The following is a 20912-nucleotide window of genomic DNA, read 5'->3' on the forward strand; positions in this document are numbered from 1 at the left end:
CTTACCTAGGCATTTATGCTGTTCTGATCAGCAGGATATCTGAAGAGGTTTGTCTAAAGGGCATGTCTTTGCCATGGATGTAAATTCATTATTTTTTATGTTTTCCCCCACCTGTAGCCTACAGTGCCTTGACAGGGCAGGGAGCCATGCCTTTAGAAGGTGCTACAGCTGCTTAGAAGTACCAACAGATACAAAAGCCTGCTGAGGGCCACAGGAAAATGTCCCTAAAAGTGTGATCACATTCCGGGGCAACTGCTTGGAAAAGGATGCCCTGCAAAATCCAGGAACAGCACGTTGCCCACAGTGGTCTTCTTGACAGGGTGCGTAGAGTTAGAGCAGTGAAGAAGTGGCTGCTCTGAGGTGCTCATTCAGCACGCGCTGGCCCTTGCTGCTGGGATGCTATGTCCTGCACGTCCTGCCTTCTGTCATGGGGGAGAGTATTTTCAGCACCTCTTCCACAGCACGGGCACAGATGACTGTGCCGTATCTTTGTTCTCCAGGCTTGATACTCTGCCCAGCTTCTCCAGCCAAAGCCTGCTTTATGGCACTTGGGTCACAGCACTCGCTGTTCTCTGTCCTGTTTTAATACTGGTTCCCAGATGCGCTCTCTGCGGTTGTCCTCTCCCAGGAAACTCTCCGTACATTTCATAGCATCCAGGCTGCATGGCACAGCCACTCACCCTGCAGGGAAAAGACTAGTAAAAGTCCTATAGCCTATACTCAACTGACAACTAAGAGCTGCTTTACATTTGAAAGCAAGCGATAGCAAAGAGCTCTCTGTTGCCAGATTTGACCAGAGATCCAGAGGCCACCTTAACTGCTCCACGTTGCCTTTTTCTCAATCTTCCTTTGCTCTGTCTTTTGTTTTTTGAAAAGTACGTGGCTCTCAGCAATCACCTCTTTTGGTTGTGTAGCATCTAATGCCCAGAAAGCAGCTGCAGACTGTTTGAAGAAAACTATCCTACCTAAATCATGGCAAGTGTGGAACTTAGCAGCAATGAGCTGTAGACACCAAAGAAGTCAACCAGCTGCTGGAAAGGTTATTTCACTTTAAAACACTCTGCCAGCTTTCACACCCAAAAGCTCACAGTAGAGCCACAGCCAACACACAGTTAGGACAATCCCCAGGAAAGATTAAAGCAGCAGCAGCTCAAGAAGTCAAAGTATGCAGAGATGCCTACAGATGGGGAGGCTCCTCCTAGAAAGCAGGGATGCTCCTGACCTGGACAGCAATGGGTCTTGCTGAGAGGAGGAGGGGAGCAGTTTACACTGCCATATCTAAATAGTCATAATCTTTAATATCCTATTTATATCACCCAGAACAAGTGAGAAACTTGATGGAATTAAATCTATGGCAGTTTCTTGACAGGTTTTGGTATGGACACAGGAACTGCAGTAGCACAGTCGGAAGGCGGACGGAGAACAGCCCTGGCAGGTTGTGATAGCGAGCGTATTAAATGGGGATTCAGACAAGAAGTAAAACATAATGTAATGAAAAAGGCCCTACACAGTCAAGAGTGCCAGAGGCTATAGTAAACATTGTTAGATTAGGAACATAAATAGTAGAACAGCTCAAGATAGCAGTTTGCCAAGTATTTGTGTTAAAGCTTTAAGATAAGTACTGGGTGGCAGGTTACACTCTGAAATTATGTATTTGGCACCTTGCAAAGTAAATCCCTAAAAGTGCCACTCGTCTGGAAAGTCAGTCAAGTCTTGACAGGTATTTTAAACAACAATTAGATTACATCCGACATTTCCGCTGAAAGTTTCATGAAAGCTAAACATCTGCATTTAAAAATTTGGTCTTCTGTGGTGTTTACTTTCTCGAGCCAATCGCCACAGCCAGCACTGGCTGCACAGGCAGCGCAGCCGGAGAGAGGTGAGGGGCTGGGGCATGGCGGGGATGGTTTGGGGCAAAATCAGGGAACATTTAAACATTTACAGTGTGCAGGAAGAGGCAAGAAGGAATGTTTTTGGGGAGGGGTGAAGGGGAGCGTGGGCGAGAGAGGGAAACCTGCGCTCCGAGTCGTCCTCTGCGTAATCCCCGTCACCAAACACTCATTCGGTTATCAGAAACATTTCAGAGCCCTTGAGATTAATGGCTGGTGCATGTAAACAGAGCCTTATATTGAGAAGGCAGAGTTACCGCAGGCCAGTGCACAGCAGAAGACCAAGGTGGGCCCCTGTCCCTTGCAGTCCCGGCCATCCCCAAAGAAAGTCGGTCCCAGGATGGGGAACAGCCTGAAAGCCATAATAGCTTTTGTGCCCTCCAATGAGTGCCAGAAGTACCTCCTGGAAGACCTAGAAGAGATGCCAGTGGACAAAATGGTGGATCTGAGCAGCAGGCAGCTGAGGCGGCTGCCTCTGCACATTTGCTCTTTTAGGGAACTGGTCAAGCTGTACCTGAGCGACAACAACCTGAACCACCTGCCCCCCGAGCTGGAGCAGCTGCAAAACCTGCAGATCCTGGCGCTGGATTTCAACAACTTCAAAGCACTGCCCCTGGTCGTGTGCACGCTGAGGCAGCTGTGCATCCTCTACCTGGGCAACAACAAGCTCTGCAGCCTGCCCCTCGAGCTCCGGCTCCTGCAGAACCTCAAGACCCTCTGGATCGAGTCGAACTGCCTGCAGTGCCTGCCCGAAGTGGTGTGCGAGCTCAGCCTGCTCAAGACGCTGCACGCTGGCTCCAACGCGCTGCGCACGCTCCCCGCCCAGCTGCAGTGCCTGCAGGAGCTGCGCACCATCTGGCTGTCGGGCAACCTGCTCTCAGAGTTCCCCCCTGTGCTCCTGGACATGCCTTTTCTGGAGGTGATTGACGTGGATCGCAACTCCATCCGGTTCTTCCCCAGCCTGGCTCATCTCCACGGGCTGAAGCTGGTCATCTACGACCACAACCCCTGCAGGAACGCACCCAAAGTGGCCAAAGGCGTGCGCAGGGTGGGGAGATGGTCAGAGGAGACCCCCGAACCCCGCAAGCGGTCTGGAGCAGTGATAGAGATCACACTCGATGAGAAACTGTTGCCACCTTCTGCTGCCAAGCCTGAGCCAGAGGCCGAACCCTGCTAATGCTCAGCTGCCTGCCCTGGCAAAGGTGGCAGCGCACTCACACCACCACCCAGCCTCTACTCCTCCCTTGCTCGCAGGTGTCCAGGAAGCACCATGCCACCCACCTAGTCTTCAGGAGTAGGTGCACGGCTTGGAGCTAGGTGACAGCAGAACTCCCTTGTACAGACACCCCCTTTCGCATTGCACCCAGCACTCTCTCTAGAGCAAAGACTTCCACCCTTTCCCCCTCTTGCCATGTGGGGACCAGAGTTCACAGTAGATCTAAGACACAGTGTAGATGTTTTCCATGGGTGGATCGTACAGAGCACGCGTGGACTTGCTGCTCTTCACCCACGGGAAGCCCATGGGCTCACTCTTCCCCCTTCCACCTGGCTGAGGTGTCCAAGCTCAGCTGGAAGCCACCGTTCAAGGTGATCGCTGCTGAGTCACCGCTTCCAAGTAACCCACAGCATTTGTCTCAAATGACTTGTCTGAAACACAGCAGCAGCAACAGCTTGAAGGCTTCCCTGCCCTGCTGCGTGGGAAGCGGTAGCAGAGGTGTGGCTGTGTCCTAAGGAAACAGCACGTAGGTACCAGCGAGCTCTCCTCTTACCATTGCTGCCGCCTTCCTGGAAAATTCTCAACCACTCTTGTTTTGTTATTTCCAAGCAGCATTTTAAATGACTGTGAGGAGAGCTAGAGGCTTCGCTGCCAGTTTTTACGTTATCAGCAACGCTGCCCGTAAGGGTAGCTGTTCATGCCGCGTTTTCATGCAGTAGCAAAGAAGAAAAATCAAAGCCTGGCTACAACAGAAAACCCACAGAAGCTGCAAAGGTAAACTTGCATGAATAAAACCCAGGGCTGGGAGCCTGCCCCTAACAGGCATGCCCAGAATTTGAAGCTGAAGGCAAACGTTACTCAGCTGACTTAGCCAGGTACTCCTCCAGCTTGCAACTCAGACCAGCTCAGATCCCCTTCAAAATGCACGGAACTTTTTTTTTTGAAGTTTTGCTGTTACTGTGTAACACAGAAATCTGGCTCAAAATGACATTTTCAGCTTTTGATTCCATAGCACGGATCATTTGAGTTTGCTAAAAGAGAGCTTTTTTAAACAGGGTGGGGAGCCCTTGGTGGCACAGAACAGTCTGGTCAAGCGGAACTGTCTCACCAGCACAGCCTGCAGAAGCAGCAGTTGACTTCCCAGAAAAGGTTTGATTTAATGCCAGTTCATGACTGCTTGATGTCATTCACATGCTTGAAAAATTATCTGGAAAATAGACTCTGCTAGCACTTGCCGTCTTGTTAAATGAATTTGGATCTGGCTGGCACCCATGTAGTGTCCTTACTAGTCAAATTTAATAAAGTATACGAGCATCTTACCGAGCTGAGCCATCCTTCTTTGGAATTAACTGAATTACCTCTTTCCAAATTCTTTATCTAACCTTGTTCCAACAAACTATTCCTTCCTACAAAAAAAAAATATTCAGCAAGACAAAAGGTCTGGGCTCTCTTAACATCCAAGTTCAATGTTTTATTTCCTGTGGAACTGACCCGGTAATTCATCTAAGGGGGGGTGGGGGGAAGAAGGTGCTTTTACCTGCTTGTCAACAGTCTGTATTTAACATGGTGCTCTCTTCAGATCTCCAACTGTGACAATACGGGGTAGTCTGCTGTGAGAGTTGGGAAGCGCATTCTGTAAGCAGATTTTCTTCATTTCAGGAAACCCAAGGGAGATAAATGGTTGCATGGCTACTTTTCTTGATTTCAAATCAAACACCCTGTACTTTGGCAGGCTCACCCTCACGTTTGCCAGGGTGCTGTGTTATACTTGCAAGAGCCAGAAGGGTCACAACACCCGGTGGCACCCCTCCTGGGGCTCCCACGCAGTCAGTGCCTCAGATTGTCTCTGCTTACAGGCATCAAGAATGCGCATGAAGACTGCTGCAGGCACCACAGCCTTCCTTATGACCCAAACAAAGAAACTAGTCCAATTAAGAAAGAGACTATGAAGATAGGCTGTAATAGGCATAAAGGGGGGCAGATGCAAAAAAAGGGAATGTGACACAGCCTGGCACATTTTCCACTAACTGCCCGCTATTATTGAAGTGCGCGAAGTCGGCCCAAGTCCACACCTTTATAGTTAAACACACAGACTGTTTAGTCCAGGATGTTGATCTCTCCCCTGAGCAGCATTTTCCTCTCGACTCTTCTCAGCAGAACTATTTACATAAAATCTGTGGTGTTAAAAGCTGTAAAATCCCTTGTTGTAGCTCTGGGCATTGACTAAGGTTCCTCTTCAGCTTTTTCTTTTCCTTTAGTCATCAAGACACAAGTAATACTTCAGCATCACTAGAAAAGGGTGAATTTAACTTCGGAGCCTATTTCTAGGAACCCAACTTAAAACCTATTACAGCCAGGACTGGCATAAACTGCTTATGCTAAACGCAGCAGGTCAACCTGAACCAGCAAGGCACAAAGGTGTGAGACATTATTATTCACGCCGACTGCCTGGGCACCCAGGACTGAGGATGTGCACTGCAGCTTTTCTAATGAACCAGCCCTTCTTGGTTCTACCCAAAGACAAATACAACTTTGATGAATTTGAATATATTTTTATTATTATTTTTGTGTATTTTAAGTGGAACCTGGATAGGAACAGAAGGGATAGGGTTGTATAAACTCCCATTTTACTTTAAAGTGAATTCTTCCCCACAACACATACTGAAATAAGTTAAAACCAACCGAAGATGGTAATTTTCATGCCATAGATGGAGATCTGCTTGTCTCAAGCTTCTGTTCCATAACCTCACAAAAACTAGATCATTACAAAAAATTACTAGGCGAGATCTGGTCCACACATCCTCAGGTACTGAAGAAAAACTAACATGGGCGATGGTCTGGTACGCGTTTTCTGGGGAGAGAAAGAAAAATCAGAAAATTCCCCCTTCAGGCTGATGACCACAAGGCTCCCCCATCCACCCTTATTTGTAATTTTTAGTTGATATTTTGTGTTCAGTGCTAGCTCTATCTCACAGCACAAAAGGCAGTATCGTCTCAAAACTAACAAATCACCTCTGACCATTGTAAAAAAAACACTTTTGATTCACAAAACAGTGCAAAATACCTGGCAGTGGGCACACATGGCAGAACCTGCCTAGAAGCGGTGCTTCTTTCCAAACTTTTAAACAAATGTATTTTTCTTTTAGCTGCGGATTCTACTTCACAAGCAGCTGGGCATTTCACTACAGTTCTTGCCAAAAGAAAAAAATGCAGCATGATCCCTTACATTTTCATCAGCTGCTTTGTTTTAGTACTATATATAGCACATGAGTAGCTGGTGACCCAGGATTACCTAGACATTGTTCAGGCACGCTAATTTCTCTGAAGGCCTGTTCATACTGCTAATGCAAAAAAAATCACCTAACATCAGTGTTAGATGTCAGTCTTCATTTCAAATAAGTATTTTTAGAACAAGACTTTTTTTGCACAATTACTCTTCCACAGAAGGTTACTCTATACCACTGTAACTGACCAAGTAAGATACTCAGATCATACCTCGGTGCTGCTTTAATAATGTCATCGACACGAAGAATCATTTCTGCTGCTTCAGCTGCGCTCAGCAAAACTTGTCTCTTGACTTGAAAACTTTCCGTTACTCCCAAGACTGCCATGTCTCCAATGATACCCTCTTTCATATCTGGAAAAGGAGACACATGAAGAGGTTTTTTTAACTTGGGTTTTTTTTTAACGAAATTACAAGAAGCTGACAGCACAGTAACTTACCTGCTCAAATGCACCATAATGATAGTAAGGGAAGTATTAAAGTCTTTCACTTCAAGCTCCTGATTTAAGCCTAACACGTTGCAATTACATACAAAAAATTAATGATGAAAACATTACACACCAGGAAGAGGAGCAGAGGTCCCAATAGGACTCTCAGCACTATTTCCCTAGGTACTATCAACTTCAGAATTCTTCTCCACAACTTTTTTTTTTTGTTGGGGGGTGGTGGGTGCCAGGGGGCAGACACAGGAAGGCGATGGACAGGACATGACACGGAAGCTTGGCTGTGTTGATTTAAAAACAAAACAAACAAAAACCCAATACCTTTCTTTTTAAGTTTCATATAACTAGACTCAATGGAAGTAAGGAAAACGATTTTCAAGGTGGAAACCATCCCCTTCAAACCCAGAGCTTTTCACTCTATTGTGAAAAGCCTGGTAGAATGATAAAGGAATATAACATTGTACGCCTACATTCTGTGCAAAGCAAACAGGAATCAACATACTCAGCACTTCCAGCTGAATATATCAGTGACAAACAGATATGACCAAGCTTAGTAAGCCTTACTGCACTCCCAAACAGCAATCCAACAGCAGAAGTAATATCAAGCCCCTTACCAAGTCCGTAAGTAGTCTTCCCTTCGCTGTGAGCAGCTCTGAGCTGAGCAACCAAATCTGCACTGTCATAGCCAGCATTATCAGCTATTATTGTTGGGATCTAAGGGGATAGACAGATTGTTTTTTATTAACGCGCAAACTGATCTCTAAATAAACATGAAACGTGCTTCAATATTTCTAGTTTACTAAGTTGCAAGAAAAGGGAGTTTCAAGAAGATGGCGTATGCTCTGTTACAGTGATCAGAAGATGGGAAAAAAGAAAAAAAATATCAGACTACCTTTCTATGGATTTTAAGATCCTGTTATAAGAGAGTAGCTGAAAGGACAGAAGTGTGTTAGCAGATTTGTCAGTTCATTTTACATAGGCAGAAAGAAATGTCTCTTTCTTAATTTCAGACTACAATTGGAGAAATTTTTTCATTTTAAGAACCTAAGCTTGCTGGTAAGCATTAATCACCAGATCATTCTGTTCACTGTTTAAATGACAGCAGTGCAAACTGCACATTCTGACTGAAGAGGTAATGCCAAGTCTTACCATGCTCTTTAATTCTCTTGGGAGAAATGTTTTCCCATAGTCTTTCATTTTCTAAGAAAGTTTTTCCCACATTTAAATTACAGGAGGGCAATTTTTCTCAAACTGACAATTTGTTAACAAAGTAATATTCTATAAATGTAAAAAGATAGTACTACAGCATGAATACAATTAAATAACACCAGAGTATCAATAGAACAGAAGGGCTGCTCATTTCTAAATCAGTTTCCACTGAATAAGTTGAGATTTTTATGTGCCATTTCTGCTGCACTTTTAACCCTGCAGCTAAAAGGAACAAGAACCACACGCTTGCCCTCTTCTAATTGAGCATTCAGAATTCTGTAACATGCAGAATTAAGAGGAAAAAAAAAGCATGGCTGTTTTGAAAGAGGAAAAAGTAACTTTTCCCCCTTCGTTCACCTAAGCTCTGTTGCTAAATTTCACTTTTTAGACAACCAAAACTTTCAAAGAAACAGCTATCTGATGCAGGAGCTAATAAACTTAGTGAAACTTTATGTCTATTAATCCAGCAATCTGATTAAACAAACTTACCATTCGTAAAGCCTTAGCAAAGGACTCCATTGCAACAGACTCTTTGCCAGGTGTTCTGATGGCAAGTTCTGCAACAGCATTAGCCATCAGCATCTCTGAACAACCTATTCATGGGAGACACACAGATGTTTTGTATTACTGTTCAAGTTTGATACAGAACATGTATCACGTACAAAATACAAAGAATCCAATATTCACCTCCACCATACACAGTTCTAGTGTCCTTCACGGTCTGGGCAAGAACACAGAGAGCATCATGCAAAGACCTCTCCGCCTCATCTAAAATCTGCTGTGTTGCTCCACGCAAAACTATGGTGCAAGCTTCACCTAAAAAGCACAAATGCAAAAGGGTAAAAAACCACAAACCAAACACACAAAATGAGGCTACTGCAAAGCATTTGTAATGGTTTTGCTATCACTGCAGTTAAGTTTTACACAGATCAGTTTTGAGGGAAAAAGAAAGCACGATGACATTTCACAGGTAGAGCGAAGTGATGTACACTATGCTATTGCTTTTATCAATGAACTGTTCCACAACACCTTATTTAATTTAATAGAAAATTAATGCTATCTCAAAACAACCCCTTGGAAACTTAAAAAGAGTACTGGCATTTACTAGACCAAGCTCTCAAGTTCTTAAAGCATGACATGTTGTTATTTTTCTTGTCAATTTAATCTCCCAAAGCAGAAATTCTGGTCCCTATCCTTAAAAATGTCTATGTTCATTTAACATATACAAAATTTCAACCGTGAGCACACCTCTTTGCAGGATTTTTACTGAAGAGCAAGGCTTTAATAAAAATGGTTACATGATTCATTACAAAATTCCCGTGCCATCCTGGTAACTGAACAGCATTAGCAGCGGGTTAACACAAATGTTACACGTGCTGTTAGTGGCAAAACACTTACCCATTGCCACTCCAGAGAAATGAATAAGTTTATCTTCTCCAATCATGACTTCTTCAATAAGCTTGCAGCTTCCAAGTTTTACTAGCTCAGGGTGATCAAAGGTTGATACAATTTCACCACCTACAAATGTAAGGTCATGTGAAAGTCAAATTGCTCACAATGAAAGCATCCATTCAGGCAAGGTCTAACCAAGGGGAGGGGGAGGGGAAAAGATGGGAAAAAAAATAATCATCATAATTGCCAAAAAATAGATTTACATTAACAATAACGATAAGCTGAATTTTTCCAACATCAGCATATGGCACCAGAACCAGAAACCTTCCACTGATGTTGACAAGTCCTTAAAACACCAATATTGTTTCACACCACAAGAACTACAATAGCGGTAATGCTTTTGAGTTCTGTCTGGATAAGAGATTAATGTTGATCTCTGCCTATATTAAAATGCCAATCGTTTAAAGATTTAGTAGTATTTACTACTCAAGTAGTTATAAAATACTAAATGAAGTTTGTCATGTTTTTAAACTTGAGCTTGTGCCAGGATTAACTTTGCCTGCCTGATGATGGCTGAGAACCACCGGCCACCATTCTCCTGAATCAAGAGTCTTGTGCTATTTCATAGCAGCAATACTGTGGGCTACTTCTAAACCTCCATAGCAAACAAAAAAATAGCTGTTAGACAGATCAAAATGTCTCTGAACAGAATATTGTTCTAGTACCCTGCTCTTCCCATTAGAAAACCATTTACATACATTCACTCCCAGCATATGCTTAACTATTCCACATTAGCATGCAGCAGTGCTATAGTTGTAGCAGTACAAGGAAAGACAAGATTTGTTGTAGAGTTTGTGCTTACTAAAAGCTTGTCTGTTTTTTTTCAACTGCACTATTTGATCCAGTGTGGTCTAATATGGTCCACTTGCTCTGCCTACAAAATTTGCTTTTATTTTGCTCCAGAACATAAGCAGTGCTCGTCTCAATCAAGCATTTGCTTGTGTCAGTGTGCCTACAGTTATACACAATTGCTGTTTCAGTTTGGCTAAGCTAAACAAGCAGCACCTTTTCCTTTCTCTCTGCAAAGGAAATTCTCCATTCTCCTGATCGCTTTCACAATCAAATTTTTATGATGTTCCAGTTAAATATCTCTAACTTCAGCAATGAGAATCATCTGCGGTCTTCCAAATGTTTCATTTTCATTAATTACTAGAGTCACATCTACACTGGCCACTACTAAAAATACCCAGGTTCTTCATGTTGTTTGAGGTCCACCTCAAGCCGATGACTCAGGCCCACATTTTTAAAAAAGAATGACTGTTTAGTCTAATCTATTACTACAAACAACTGCCATTTATAACAAGGTGGTATTAATTTACTTGCAGATTCATTCATCATCTTCATTCTTTCAACCGCTAAGTTTAATTTTTTTCTCTAGAAAACAAACATTTCAAAAGTTTATCAAGCAGGGACTTAACTGAAAATATTTTTAAAATATGAGAGAAAATTACTAGCTGGCACCTAACTGGTTAAATTATATTCCACACTTAGCATTTTCAGTTGCTAAAGGAAAAAAAAAATGTGTTAATCATTATGCAGGGAGGATTCAGAGAGTTTAAATGTGGAGTATAACATACTAAAGATAGAAACTGAGCTACCCACTTCTGAAAAAATACTGACAGTTTTCATAGCAGCTGATAAATAAACAAAGTTAATTTCAAAGTTATTTATGGACAACTTTGTAGGGTTCTCCACATACAATTGTATTTAAGTTCTGTAAAACAAAGTTTATTTGGAGTACTTTTCACATTCACAGATCTGCTTAATAGTAGAAAGTACAAACTAGGTGATCAAGCATTAACATTTACTAAAGATCAAACAAATAACGTGACCCTCCAAGTTTCATACAAGGTACTGTACTTACCTGTAACAAGAGCCAGACGCTCTACACCAGCAAAGTCTGCATGTTCAATAGCCATGACACCAGCAGCTCCAAAAAGCTGTTCAGGATAGTTGTAGATCAACTGTCTACAGTTAAAACACAGACACACCTTCCCATTACACATGGAACAAACCTTTCCAAATACCAGAGTAACGAAGGACAGCCAATTCTCAGCAGCGTGGACACACGACAGATTTCTGAAAACTACAAAAGCCGTCAGTATGCGAGGCACCTGCCACACACAGGATGTTGCACCACACAGAAACAAACACGGTGACAGGAAAACATACAAAGCTTAAAAAAAAGGTAACGTATACAAATAGCAGATCACAGCGTAATATGTATCCCACCCTCTCTAGAACGAAGTAGTCTTCCAAAGCTGAATGGTCAATGACCATTCAGAAGTACTATGTCAAAATATTTTTCCCTTCCAAATTAAGGGATTGAGTGTTGCAGAGACTCAGCAGGAGCTGGGAGATGCCATTTCCATCAAAAAAGATGCTTCTAACCTATCTTCAGAGAGACAATTGGCACAGAGAAGATTCTTCCCATTCTGGATACATACGCCCTTGACCTTTGTCAAGCAGCTCATCAGCGGCATTTAACTGGCTAATGTTCACAGTATCAGATGTGAAGCGGATCTACAGTATGCCTCTAAGCAAGTCAATTTTATCAGGGAAGAAATCTGAAAGTCAAGAGTCAGTCTAACTGGAATATCACGAGCCTGGCTACACTGACTAACTGCTACCTGAGCTTAGCAGCGATGGAGTTAAGGATTGTTTTTGCATACTTCAAAGAATTCTTCTATCGAATTGCCAACAGGGCTCCTAACTCTAGGACTCTATATCTGTCCCATGTCCACAGGAAGAAGCATTCATTTTGCCTACACTAGAATGCAATGTATGTGAAACATAACATAGATGGAGGGATTATGCGATTCATCAGTCTGTCAGTGGTTCATACAGATACTTAACACAAATTTTGAAGGCAAGTTATAACACACGCTATGTCCTGAAAGAGTACATCTTTGCTACTGTGGCAAACAGTACTACTCTTACAACTCCTATCCTTTGGTGTGGAACTAGCTAGTCAACTTTCTAGCAGACTACATGATGCACCACACCAACAGGTGTCAAGTTGCTCATATATTTGGCAGTTTCACTCAAATGAGAATTACTGAAAGGCAGAAGCATTTTTCATCATTAAAAAAATCTGGGTTTTTTTCACTGCAACAGTTTAAGAGAAGCACACTGCTAACAGAACTAAGTAACTTAGATTGTTGACAACTCTTAAATGAAAATGGTTGTATATCATAATTTCAAAGATGCATATAAAAGAAAAGGCTCATGACAGGGAGCACAGAGGTCTCTCAAACACTCCTGAATTTGGAGAAGTACTCCAGCACCAGCATTTTAATGCAGGAAAAAGCATAGCTGGTTCAGTCTGAACTAAACGCATTCAGCAACACAGATTCTTTCAGCATCAATTTCCCACAAAAGGGGGCATATGGATACGGACAACGCTGCTGGTACTCATAACTAAGTAAATCTGATAGTATAACAGCACAGTGACATTGTTTCAACTGGACTTAAACATGGGTCCCTGTTTAAGTAACATCAGTTCTTCCTCTTTAAAACAAAGCAAAGAGGGGGCCCACGGTGCACAAGGAAAAGCACAGAAAGTAACATCAGCTTCATGGAGGTGAATCAATTAAGCATTAGTTAAGTTCACCTAATTTTACAGGTACAGGCATAAATAATGCTCTTCATACTCATACTACTCAGACAACATTAGCATCTTGCTACTTTGTAACTCTCTCCTTTTTCCAAGAAAATACATACCTGTTAATAAAGCAGTTTATTCCATGCTTAAGAATACGCTCTACCTTCTCCTTCATTTTTTCTTTTTCTGCCTGTTCTATTTCTGCTACTTTTGCTGTAGAGTCCACCCTAACACGAGAGCCAAAAATCTAAATCAAAGAAAACAAAGCATTCAGTCTAAAAATTAACGCCATTTACAAAAGCATAATTTCACAACAGCAGTTCTGTCACATACCTTAATCTTGTCTGTATCCATACCAGTATTTGCAATAAGAATCTTTGCATTTTCAATTCTTTTTGGCTGATTTACACCAATCTTCTTGTCAAGTAAAAAGCCTGTAGTAACAGAAAAGTCTTGTAAGGCTTCAAATTAAAAGAACAATTCATTTAAATTATTACAAGCCCCCCTTATACTTATAATTCAATTCAATAACATAGCAATGTTTCCTAGAACAAAAGTTATACGTGTCTGTACAAATAACAGCTTCATTTCTCAAGTGCACTTACAGCCAACACACAAAGACTTACCTTCATCTAAGTAGGAATCAGCCAAACTTCCACCAAGTTTCTTAATAACGTGGATAGCTTCCAAATTACCAGAACCTTTTAACCGAAGAACAGCTTCTACAGCTAGCTTGACAAAGTGATCTTTATGATGAGTAAGTAATTTTGATGAAAGAGTTGTTCCCGCAATGTTCATCAAGTCTTCACGGAACTTCACTTCATCATCACTAAAATAAAGTCAACACAGTTAAAGTGGGAAGTCTGAAAGCCTTAACTTATCATTAACCTGCCACTGTGAGCTCCTCCCTGCTTCTTCTAGCCTGTATCTATGTGTAACGTGTTCTACTTCACAAATGCTGCACAGAATCCCTCAGTGTCCCAGAATACAACCTTCTATTTGAAATCCAGTTTCAATTAGGACCTTTGCATTCAGCTTTAGAAAGTCTGTGCTTTCAAAGTGTCAGGTAAAGAAAACAGTCACATCTAAAATCAAGAGTATTAAGTCTGAAATATCAGCTCAGATGTTTGCTCTAGGGAGCAAATGATTGCTCGCATTTTTTTTCTCCACATCATAAGTAATTTAATAAAGCTTCTGTAGTTCACCTAAAAAACAAAGTAGACTTTTTTCTTAACCGTTAAAATTCTTAAGTTCAGCTTTTACACTACTTAACAGAGAGCAAAGAATTTCCCAGTGGTATATAATTCCCACTGATGTTTTAATCTTGACTGGTTTATAACGAGTTACAGCAAATATACAATACTAACCCATGATCAACGGCTGCTTTCAGAAGTGCCTCTCTTGAAGCTTTTGTGGCTGCCCTCCAGCCTGCAATGATAGTCTGAGGATGAATCTTCTTTGCAATCAGTAATTCTGCCTCCTATTTAAATGAAATTAATAATTAGGTTTCTTCCCCCCTCAAGGTGCATTTACACTAACTAAGAAACACACTCCCAAGTAATCAGAAAGTTCTGAATAGCAGTAAAAGCCAGAGAGCTATAACAGTGAAATTAAAGTCACCCTGCTGGCACATTTTTTTTCCAATCTAAGCATGTATGATCTGCTCTTGGAATATCATCAAGAAATTCTGATTAATGAGAAAAAAAAAATCTTAATTCCAATATGAATAGCAACCAGACACATACTTGAAAACAGCAATCTTTCACTTCATGTTTGAGATCAGTTTCTTGTTCACTTATAGCTACAACATGAAGTGTAGTTGGAAAAAATAAACGTCTTCAAACACCCTTTCTGCAAGGAACTTAAGTGAACTGATGAATCATTTCTCAGATGCTCTTGATCACAGTTCCTAGATCCGAGATGATTAGCAGAGCTGCGCCAGCAAATCTAAGAATTCCTCGCTTCTGAAGTCTTTCATAGTAAATTCAGATTTAGAGCTTGGCAGCGTAAACTCTTACATAAACATAAAAACCATGCCAAGTTTAAAGGAACAGGATGAAATCAGGTCTCTTGCACTCAAGAACAGAATTTAATGTGCCTTTTTTTTTTTTCCTCATAAAGGTTACGGAAAACTATTTCAAAGAACTGAACATCACAACTAAGCACTGCTGCATGCTGCCCAGTGCAACATCCAGAGAGTGATCTGTGAGTGATACTTCTTTCACTTGCACAATGAAATATTTTTTCTATAAATGTACCAAATTAAAATATTTCTGAACTTATAAATAGTAATATAAGGAATACAGTCTAAAAAAAATACATGTATATATCTCTATATTGATGACGCAACACACAAGGGGTTTCCCTATCAATTTCAACAGCAACGGAGCAAGGTACCCTATACTTTGGGAGTCCTACTCATAAACATCAAATCACACACCTTCTACCGATATCACCTGAGTACACTGCCAAAAAGAAAAACTGTAATACATCACCCTCAGTAATTCCGCTGCCAACACTGTGACAGATGTAGTTCCATCACCAACTTCATCATCTTGAACCTTTGACATATCTAAAGGAGAAACACACCGTATTAATGTTTTGATTCAAAATACCATGCTCACTGGTACCAGTTTCACATACAATTATTTTTATCTCACATTAGTTTGGAGAAGAAGAAAGAATCTTAGTCTTCAGTAATTTAAAGAGGTCATTCTCTAAGTCGCAGAAAAACCCCAAGATTCAGATCAAATTCAGCATCCTTCAAATCCCTGCTCTTTATTTACAATGTAGACACCAGTTCCAGCCTGGCAATAGTCAATGGCTACTCTCCTCTGTCCCCATGCCTAAAGATGGTCATCAAAAGGAAGCAGTGCCTGATAGAACCTCTAAGGTATACATACAGGATCAGTGAATACAATAACCAAGTATGCCTCATGAACTGTTGATAAACAAGGACCAAGCAAACACAAACTCATTAAGAAACTTGACACCAAATTGTTCAGGGTACTGCTCACCACCATAACGGGACCACTGGTGCACTTAAGACAGTTGACCACAAAGGTAAATTCTGTCCAGAGCACAATGTTGACAAAGTAATAAAAAGAGATGTAAATCATGGAAAACCTGAGATAATCTCTGTACCCCAGTAGGTTTCTGTTCTGAATTTTCCCACTGAAAAAAAGAGGACAAAAGAGCTCTCTTTTGTCCTTTCTGACTGCTGGGGACAAGCCAGGGTTGAGGGAAAACAAGGAGACACCAGAACAGTTTTGCAAGAACAGCATATACCACAATTTTGCTTTTGCAGAGATCCACAACTCTTGCAACACCTTCGCCTCCTTACTTCAGGATTTCTACTCCCCCTCCCTTCAATTTTTCACATTACTTGAAGAATACTTTTCTAACAACAAACAAAAACTACGTAATAAAGCTACAAATGAAGAAATGCCAGTACTGCAATGACAAGCTGTTAAAAACTCACCAACCAAGACCTTGGCAGCTGGGTTGTCAACACCAATAGCTTTCAGGATGGTTGCACCATCATTGGTAACTGTTACTGTGCTATCCCTCCCAGTACTTAAAAGAATCTTGTCCTACAAGATGCAAGATGTAGAATACTGCTTGAAAATGTACTGTAACTATGAAAACTAAATCAACAGGTGTACCTACTGAGAACTTGCAACTGGCTTACCATGCCTTTAGGCCCCAGAGTGCTCTTGACCAGGTCACCAATAGCAATGGCACCAACAAAGGATGACTGAAATAAAAGCAAACATACTTTAGAGAATTATTTCTTTCTACTTTAGTACAAGCCTGTCTCACAGCGAAAAGGAGTGTCTTCCAATGAACCAATCTTCTGAGCCAAGGTACAGTTACTTAGATTTTGAACAATTATGAGGAGTTTCTCTAAATGTTAATATAAACAACACTCCTCCTTCCTTTTGTTCACAGACACGTAACAGAAGAACAAGGGACAGATTAAGTTCCACATCACCACAAACTGACAGCACATTTAACATCAGAAAAAACAAAGTGTAATTACCACAAGTATTGCCAGTTTCTTAAGAGTCAAACTTACCAACCGAGCTGTTTCCGCCTTTTCTTCATCTGCACCTGCCTTGAAAATGTTCACAGGAGCAAGGGAAATGGATGCCTAAAATAAGAGTTAATGTAAGAAGATCCCTTTAGCTTTAATAAAACTCTGCCTTTTTAAAACAAATCCCTGTCACTAACAACCTAAACAATGTTTTTAGTATTAAAATGACTTATTTCTATAACCCATTTGGTTTTGATACAAAGTATATTCAAGATAAATTCACCTTGACTCTTTTCTTAAAATCCTCTCTCTCAATCTCATAACTATGTGATGTGATTACAAGACTGACTGCAATCTACTCCTAGAGACTGCGCATCGCGTCCTCTGATACGATGTTCGAACCTTACCTCGTGGCCACGTCTGCAGGGCTGTTCTGCAGGCTAACCATCAGATCCGAAGGATGCAAGGATAGGTAGAACCAGCAGAAGCCCAAAAAGCCTTGTTAACGGGGCTTTTGTATTTTGATATTTGCGCAAAACACTAATATTTGCTGCATACCCATGCAAACTAATTTTAGCAGTAATGAATATATGATTTTGATGACTAACACCTCCAAGGAACTCAAGGCCTTAAACAAATCAGGATGAAATCCCAACAGAACAAAGGTATCAAACCTCTCCAGGAGTGCCGCGACTACTCCGCTGCGTGCTCGGCACACGTTTTTGGCAGGAGTTTCGCGCCTCCGCCCGGACGAGAGCAATCCCACAGGCTGCGGCGGAGAGCGCGGGCGGCGCGAGGGCAGCTCGCGGCAGAGCGCCCGCAGCGGCCTCCCCGCCCGGCCCGGGAGCGGCCCCCGCCCCGAGAGGCAAGGAGAGGAGCGGGGGGGAGCAGAAACCGCCCCCCCCCGCGGCCCGCCCGGCCCGGGCCGAGCCCAGCCCCCCTGCGGGCGGGTGGCCGTGCCCCCGGGAGCGGCGCGGGGCCCGCAGGCTGAGCGGCTGCCGCACGGCCCGGCCTGGCCGCGCCCTAACGGGCCCTCCGCGCGCGCCATCTAGAACCTTCCAGGCCCAACTCGCCGCCGCCGCCTCCCCCCTCCCCCCTCCCCCCTCCCCCATCCTTCCCTCCCGCGCGTGGGGCAGGGCGCGAGGCCGCCCCCACGCCACCGCCGCCGGACAAAGCGTGGGGGAGGGGCGCGGCCGCCAGGCCCTCGCACGCGTGTCTGCGGGGAGCGCGGCCGCCGCCCCGCCCCGCCGCGCCGCGCCCTCCCCCGGGTAAAAGCGCCGCCGGCGCTGCCGCCCGCTCACCATGGTGCCGGTGCCGGGACCCCCGCCGACGGCCGCCAGAGAACCAGCGCGCGGCTCCGCAGCCCACCACGAGCTCCGGCCGGAACTGGCGTCAGAGGAGCCGCCGCTTCCGGCGGCGCGCGGCACCGCGGGAGCCGTACCCGTCCCCCCGCGCGGCCCCCGCGCAGCGCGCCCTGCGCAATGGCGGGGCCCGGGCGGCGGCGGCGGGCGGGTGTGAGCGCACGGCAGCGCGCCAGCCTTCCGCTGAGGAGCTGCCATCTGGGCACTTGCTTTCCACTGCGCTCCTATACGGGGTTATTTCTGCCTCGGCAAAGGAGCTTAGAGTTGGCCCAGGTTAATTGTGTCATATTCCTGGAGGTCAGTTCTCAAACCAGTCAAAAGCATTATAAATAAGGGGGATCTTCCGGCCCTCTACAACTCCCTGACAGGAGGCTGTAGGCAGGCAGTGTCGGTCTCTTCTCCCAGATAACTAGCGACAGGACAAGAGGAAACTGCGTCAAGTTGCACCAGGGGAGGTTTAGACTGGACACGAGGAAAAATGTTTTCGCTGAAAGGGCTGTCAGGCATTGGAACGGGCTGCCCAGGGACGTGGTGGAATCGCCATCCCTGGAGGTGTTTAAAAAACGCATAGATGCAGTGCTTAATTACATGGTTTAGTGATGGACTTGGCAGTCCAGAGTTAATGGTTGGACTCAATGATAAAGGTCTTTTCCAACCGAAATGATTCCTTGAAATTACTGTTCTGGCCTCCAGCACGCTTGCCAGACCGTCCCAGCTATTAGCTATTACATCATCCGCATCACCAATTAAAAGCAGTGAACAGGAGATACCCCAGCACAATCCTACTCAATACACTCTTCATTTCAATATTAAAAAATTGGTAACTATTATCTTGGCAGCTTTGCAGACGTGAGAACCCATCCAAGCCTTGTTCTGTCACTGCTTTTCCTCCACACGAAAAGCCCATTTAGTTACCTGGTCATATAAAAAAAGTTAATTGGTTTGTATGACTTGTTCCTCAAGAATTAATTCCAGCTGGTATTCCTCTCCTTGCTGCCAGATACAACCCTCGTGGGATATACACAAAGCTGTTTGTTCTAGATTCAAACTGGCCAAAGATGGGTATCTATCCCAATGGAGACAGCAAAAAAGAGCTAAAGCCATGACTAAAACTCTGCAGACTTTCACATCTACCTCTGGTTTTCAGTACATCAGTACCTGGTTAGTGTTTTTTCTTGAGTTCTTTGGGCATTTTACTTTGTTTTCTTCAGAGAGATATCTTCTCCCCCTTAACATTGTCTTGAAAACTAGAGTACTAACTAAATTTTAACATCTTCAGTTTTCCTCATAGTTGTGTAGAAAATGTAAGGGTAAAAACCCAACTAAAACAATGTCAGCTCTTTTTATTTCAGAGCATTCATAAAGATTTGCGCTGAACTAAATTAATTTTAATTCACATTTGCTGCTACTGCGGTGTGAGCTGGGGAAAAAAGAGATTTTAAAGTGCCTTGGACAATTAACTGCGTTCTGGCCTTCGGGAGACCAAATGCTCATAGAAAAACTTACTACAGCAAATTTATAAATTTGGTTTAAGGGGCTTTTGACTATCCCTAAGCTATGAGTTACAATGTGTACAAGTAGCAACACCAGAACAGGAAGAACCCAGCAGCAGATTGAAAACGACCTTGAAAGAGATGAGGTGATTTACAAAGTATATGTGTTTACAAAAACATTAAAAATTAGGCACTTTTTCTTTTCTCCTCTTACAGTGTGACCTTAATTGCCATCGGCACAACAGAGGTGAGGGCACTGCACAGGCTTGGTTGCTTAGGGATGAATTCTCAGACCTCCACATGTCTCAGTATCTACTGATAGCGCTTTAATTCAGACTGAGACCTTCTGTTTACAGCCGAGGTGTTAATGATGTAGTAATAATAAAGCAGCAAATGTTCCCTGGTTTCTTTGGGACCAATAATACAGGCATCGATCACAGTATCTATTTTAAGCCTTAACTTCAGTGAAACCATTCACTTAAGCCTCTGAGCACATAAGAGTTTGAGGAAGGAAGGGAAAGAACACAGACTCTTCACAAAATTCAACCCTTCAGGTGCTCCCAACTGAAAATTAACAGATGTATTATTGTGGTTTGTGTACAGGATTTTAACAAGGCCAGTTTATATCATTATTGGAAATCCTAGTACTAGGCACATAGGGCTGGAAGGTCAGCTCTTTAATGCTTGGCTGTTCAAATGCCACCTATTTTCAGCTGGCTTCAAAATTTTATTTTATAACAAAGCATTAGGTCAAGAATGCAAGGCACATGCATATTTTAATTGGAATCACTTATATCAGTTGCATGATGTTTTAACATTGCTAGCGATTAATTCTCTTAACTGCATGTATTTCATCTGCTGTCACATCAGAACTGGTGCACTGAAGTATTTCAACCAAACGTTACTGGGAAGCTTTTCGTCCATTT

The 20912-nt window shown here is 43.0% G+C and overlaps 2 protein-coding genes across 2 annotated transcripts; one reads left to right on the top strand and one right to left on the bottom strand.

Moving 5' to 3' along the window:
- The first annotated feature begins 2229 nt into the window (after positions 1 to 2229).
- Positions 2230 to 3066, top strand: LRRC10 (leucine rich repeat containing 10). Its single transcript, XM_005242056.1, has one exon. It carries the CDS (start codon positions 2230 to 2232, stop codon positions 3064 to 3066), a length of 837 nt encoding a protein of 278 aa, XP_005242113.1.
- Positions 3067 to 5636: 2570 nt separating this feature from the next.
- CCT2 (chaperonin containing TCP1 subunit 2) lies at positions 5637 to 18632 on the bottom strand. Its single transcript, XM_055807301.1, has 16 exons — positions 18434 to 18632; positions 17175 to 17249; positions 16788 to 16853; positions 16578 to 16689; positions 15592 to 15668; positions 14464 to 14576; positions 13723 to 13925; positions 13430 to 13530; positions 13216 to 13343; positions 11357 to 11460; positions 9439 to 9558; positions 8728 to 8856; positions 8530 to 8633; positions 7446 to 7545; positions 6601 to 6742; positions 5637 to 5956 (listed from the first exon to the last, which is right to left on the bottom strand). Exons 1-16 carry the CDS (start codon positions 18434 to 18436, stop codon positions 5926 to 5928), a joined length of 1608 nt encoding a protein of 535 aa, XP_055663276.1. The 5' UTR covers positions 18437 to 18632; the 3' UTR covers positions 5637 to 5925.
- Positions 18633 to 20912: the final 2280 nt, after the last annotated feature.

Source organism: Falco peregrinus, chromosome 6 (assembly GCF_023634155.1).
Source record: "Falco peregrinus isolate bFalPer1 chromosome 6, bFalPer1.pri, whole genome shotgun sequence".
In the NCBI taxonomy this organism is placed as follows: domain Eukaryota; kingdom Metazoa; phylum Chordata; class Aves; order Falconiformes; family Falconidae; genus Falco; species Falco peregrinus.